Raw genomic sequence first — 4,921 nt, 5'->3', positions numbered from 1 at the left:
ACGGCAGCGTCTTCCTTAACACTACTCGCAAGTGACGTCACAGTGATTTCAGGAGCATTATCATTAACATCTATGACTTCAACCAGCACTTTACTGTGAGCAGACATGGGGGGCTGGCCTTTATCTCTTGCCTCCGCACGGATCTCAAACGCTTTCTTTTCTTCATAGTCGATTTCACTTTTCACTGAAATGACTCCCGTTACAGAGTCTATTTTGAAAGTATCAAGGACATGATCTTGATCTTTACTGCGAAGAGAGAACACTATTTCACTGTTTGATCCTTCATCGGCATCTGTGGCATTTAAAGTCAAGATTGATGTGCCAATTGCGACGTTTTCTAGCACGTTTATCTTGTAAAGACTGCTGCTAAAAATAGGCGCGTTATCGTTTGTATCCAAGACATTTATTTCAATTTCTGATGTACCTGAATTTGCCGGAGAGCCCCCGTCGAATGCAATTAACATGAGTTTTATATTTGATTTTGTCTCTCTATCTAAGTTTTTTTGCAGCACCAGTTCTGGAGATATGCTCTCTCCTCTTTTGTGTGTGACAAGACTGAAATATTCATTTGGACTGAGCTTGTAGCCGCTAACGCCATTTTTACCAACATCAGCGTCGCTTGCTTCCGACAAGGCTAATTTAAACCCTGGCGAGGTATTTTCTGCGACATCTAATAGTTGCGATTTCGCATTAAAAGCAGGAGAATGATCGTTGACATCTTTAATTTCTATCTCCACGCGGTACAACTTCAACGGGTTGTTTATTACCGCCTCCAAGCTAACAATGCATTTGGACTCATCTGCACACAGCTCTTCTCGATCTATCCTCTCATTAGTGGTCAAAAATCCGGTCTTTAAATTTACCTCAAAGTATTTCTTTTTAGATGCAACAATTTGAAACAAGCGGGAGTCCAAATCTTGCACGTTCAAGTTAAGGTCCTTCGCAATATTTGCTATGTTAGTGCCTGGTTTTACCTCCTCTGAAACAGAATAAAACAGCTGTGTCGGCGCCGCTTCCTGGTAACAACCCAGCAGTCCCAGCAGAAAATGTGTCAAAGCAGCTCTCCAGAAATGTGTTGGTAACATAATTCCGTTTAACGAGATCAAAGTATAGTTCGTTTATATTTCCCTTTCCTCTGAGCAGTCAAAATTCAAGGCAAGATCCTTCGCTTTGTTGAAATGTACTCCATAACGTCGTCCCGTCTGTTCCCGAATCTCTTTGTGCTGAAAATCGCAGCCAGTCTCCTTTTGCTCTAGGAGGAGCGTTACCAATTCAGTGTTACGGTCTATAGCGTCGCTTTGTGGCGATTTCGCAAAACCACACTCATCAGAAATAATAATAAAAAAAATGCTACCTTGAATAAAAATACATAAAGATTCTACTGAAGGGTATAACTTACATTCCGATGCAGGAAAGGTTGTTGAAAGGTGTTTTATTTATTATTATTATTATTATTATTATTATTATTATTATTATTATTATTATTATTTTACTTTTTACAGAAAAAGAAAGGAAGAGGGGGGAATGCATGTGACAATCTTTATGAAAAACTTATTAAAATTTTCACTACAAACGACAGAAATAAATACATATGCGGTGCTTTATAAGCAAAAAACATTATGTCAGAATGTAGTTTCAAGCAAATTGTCGCCCAAGAGGAAACATGTCAGAGTAAACAAATAGTATACTGTATAGACCATTGAATAATGCTCATTTCATCATGTGAGGATTTGACACACAATATCTAGTCAACGTATGAGCACAAGTAGCATATACATTTGAAAATTAGAGTTCAGCGTCTTGGAAAGTGGAATACAGTTCTGCAAGCAGAAACGATGCAAAAGCATAATGATTTGAACTTGTATTTGCAAAAAAAAAAAAAAAAAAACTATCTTGCATGATCCTTATCAATATAAGTATTACCCACGCATCTTTGGTAAAAACAACAAAACTTAAATTCTAAAAGAATCCTTACCTTTTCTTTGTTGGGCAAAGTCTGAGTTCTGGTAAAAGTATCACTCCCGTTAATACTGATCAGTTCAGCATCTACAGGTGGAAATGGTGCGGGGAAAACCACTACGTCCCTCTTCAGTGTGTCTGAGCTGAAACACACGTCATACTGCTGAGTAGCTTTAGAGTAAGACCAGCTCCCGTCAGGGTGGGTGGTGATCATGGGGGCGCTGTACCTGCTGAAATCACTGTCTGTCCTGTGACATCTGACAGCTATTAAACTGATGAGACTCAGCAGAAAGATCACAGACACTGACACGATGGCGATCAGTAGATACAAGTTAAAATCAGAGAAGTTGTCCTCCTTCATAGGCACATGTCTGAACTGAGTCTGGACGTCAGCTGTGGTTTCAACCACCATCACATCAATAGAAACAGTGGCTGACAGAGAAGGTTCTCCATTATCAGAAACTAACACCAACAATGGGTGAGTTTTCAGGTCATTGTCGCTCATTCTCCTCTTAGTCCTGATTTCTCCGGTGCTGATTCCGATCCTGAACAGGTTGTTTCCTTTGGGCTCCGACAGGTGATAAGAAAGCAGCGCATTGTATCCAGAATCTGCGTCCACAGCCCTGATCTTTGCTACAAAGTATCCAGCTTCAGCAGAATAAGGGATGGTCTCACTGTTAACAGAGCCGTGCTCAGAATAAGGAGCTAAAATGGTTGGATTATTATCATTTTCATCCAGGACAAAAACATTAACAGTCACGTTGTTGCTGAGCGGAGGAACACCAGAATCTGTGGCCTGAACTTTAAATTGAAATGTTTTCATCTCTTCATAATTAAATGTCTGCAGACTTACTATATTTCCTGTTTCTGAGTTGATGTCAATCATTGTTGACAGCGGTACAACGTTATTATTACTGATTATTGCGTAGCTCACCATGCTGTTTTCACTAGCATCAGCATCAGTTGCAGATACTGCCTTTAAAACCGTCCCAACTGGACTATTTTCCTGCACATACATATTAATTACAGCCTCAGAAAACTGAGGCGCGTTGTCATTTATATCGGAAACTTGAATTGAAACAACACTTGTGTTAGACAGTGGAGGGCTCCCTTCATCTATAGCTTTAATTGTTATGTTATACTGGGAAATTAATTCCCTGTCTAGAGCCTGACTTAAAACCAGAGTATAATAATTTTTGTAATTTGTCTCCAATTTAAAGGGAACGGTGTTCGAAATCTCACATTTTACCTCACCGTTTTTGCCACCGTCTCTATCGAGAACTGAAACAAGTGCAACTGCGGTGCCAATTTCAGCGTCCTCTCTAACACTACGGAGCAGTGACGTGACAGTGATGTCAGGTGCATTGTCATTTACATCCACCACCTCCACCAGGACTTTACACTGAGCTGTTAGCGGAGGACTGCCTTTGTCTGCAGCCTGCACACGAATCTCAAAAGATGGATTTAATTCAAAGTTTATATTCTTTTTAACTGTTAGTACTCCTGTTTCGCTATCAATTTCAAATATTTCTAAAACGTGGTCCTGATCGTTTGAATTCAATGAATATACAATTTCTTTGTTCAATCCCTGGTCGGCATCAGTCGCAGCCACCTCGACTAAGGTCATTCCGACGGGCGCATTTTCTGTAATGCTTGTTTTATACAGTGTTTTGACAAAAGTGGGGATGTTATCGTTTATATCAAGCACACGAATAATAATTTCTGACGTACCTGATTTCACTGGTGTTCCTCCGTCTATTGCTGTCAGCGTAAGTTTAATTAATTCCTGCTTTTCACGATCTAAGGCTTTCTGTAGGACTAACTCAGCTGACACACTCTCACCTTTGTGCACTTTTAATGAAAAATACTCGCTAGGCTTTAGCTTATAGGTGCTTATGCCGTTTTTCCCCACATCGGCATCATATGCAGACAACAGAGGGAATGTTGTTCCTGGCAAAATGTTCTCTGCTATGTTGATAGTCTGGGATTTCGTACTGAAAACGGGGGCGTTATCATTTACATCTAGAACAACGACTTCAATCTGATAAAGTTTGAGTGGATTGTTAATCACGGCTTCTACATTTATGGTGCATGTCGTCGCCTTCGCACAAAGAAGTTCTCTGTCGATTCTTTCGCTCACGTAGAGAAATCCTGACTTTAAATTGACATCAAAATACTTTGTCTTCGATCCGGCAACTGTCTGGAACATGCGCGACTCCAAGTCCTGCACATTAATGTTGAGATCCTTTGCCAAATTGCCAACTGAAGTCCCGGGGTTTACCTCTTCCTGGACAGAGTAAGAAAGCTGCCCAGACACGGCCCCACTGTTACGCTCCACGGAAACAAACAACAGATATAATCCAAAGGAGATCACTCCTCTCAGAGGATCCATAGTTCCGGCCAGCGACAACAAAACATAGATCCGTACATAGGACAGCACAACACTTGATTCATATGGAGAGAATATATAATTACAGACGCGAATACAAAATGTTGCTCTCTCGTTCACTGCGTCTAAGCTCCACAATGTACCGATAAAAATGGATGATCTCAACATGGGAGGTGCCTTTACAAATCAACGACCCCCGTCGGTGTTACGGTCTTGACTGTCGCCTCATGGACGTTTTGAGGAACTGCATCAAACCAACAAAACTCAGTAAAAAATACTTGTTTTAAAAATGCATTTACTCATACAAGTATATGAATCGAAATAAATGTTTTCCTTGTTTATAATGTCAGATTTTTTTTATTACGATCTAGGATTATGCAAACAATAAAATAGTTCACCATCGTGAACACAGCAATTAGCGAGGCTCAAGATGACATTCACCAATATGTTGCAAATCATACATGTCGTATAATTATGCATGAGTAAATGGAGCCACATTATAAAAGAAAACCACGGTCTAAAGTGTTCATTGACACTTCATATTTAACTTTTCATCAACCTGACCGAGGAAAA

General features: G+C 40.1%; 2 protein-coding genes across 2 annotated transcripts in view; both read right to left on the bottom strand.

The window, feature by feature from the left end:
* The window catches only part of LOC106956698 (protocadherin alpha-10-like), a 9,438-nt gene extending 8,095 nt beyond the window's left edge, over positions 1 to 1,343 (bottom strand). Inside the window, exon 1 of the mRNA XM_015047700.1 lies at positions 3 to 1,343. Within this exon, the coding sequence (XP_014903186.1) occupies positions 3 to 1,085 (1,083 nt within the window). The 5' untranslated portion in view covers positions 1,086 to 1,343. The remainder of the gene's footprint in view (positions 1 to 2) is intronic.
* LOC106956697 (protocadherin alpha-9-like) overlaps positions 1,151 to 4,921 on the bottom strand; it is a 9,985-nt gene continuing 6,214 nt past the window's right edge. The window contains exons 2-5 of the mRNA XM_015047698.1: positions 4,241 to 4,403; positions 3,214 to 3,397; positions 1,976 to 2,607; positions 1,151 to 1,252 (exon numbers count right to left, since the gene is read on the bottom strand). Of these exons, the coding sequence (XP_014903184.1) occupies positions 1,151 to 1,252; positions 1,976 to 2,607; positions 3,214 to 3,397; positions 4,241 to 4,403 (1,081 nt within the window). The remainder of the gene's footprint in view (positions 1,253 to 1,975; positions 2,608 to 3,213; positions 3,398 to 4,240; positions 4,404 to 4,921) is intronic.

This window comes from Poecilia latipinna, unplaced genomic scaffold (genome assembly GCF_001443285.1).
Source record: "Poecilia latipinna isolate Pla-1442-1.1 unplaced genomic scaffold, P_latipinna-1.0 Scaffold840, whole genome shotgun sequence".
Lineage (NCBI taxonomy): Eukaryota > Metazoa > Chordata > Actinopteri > Cyprinodontiformes > Poeciliidae > Poecilia > Poecilia latipinna.
The sequence above is the reverse complement of the archived record's forward strand: the minus strand, read 5'-3'. Positions and strand labels throughout refer to the sequence as shown.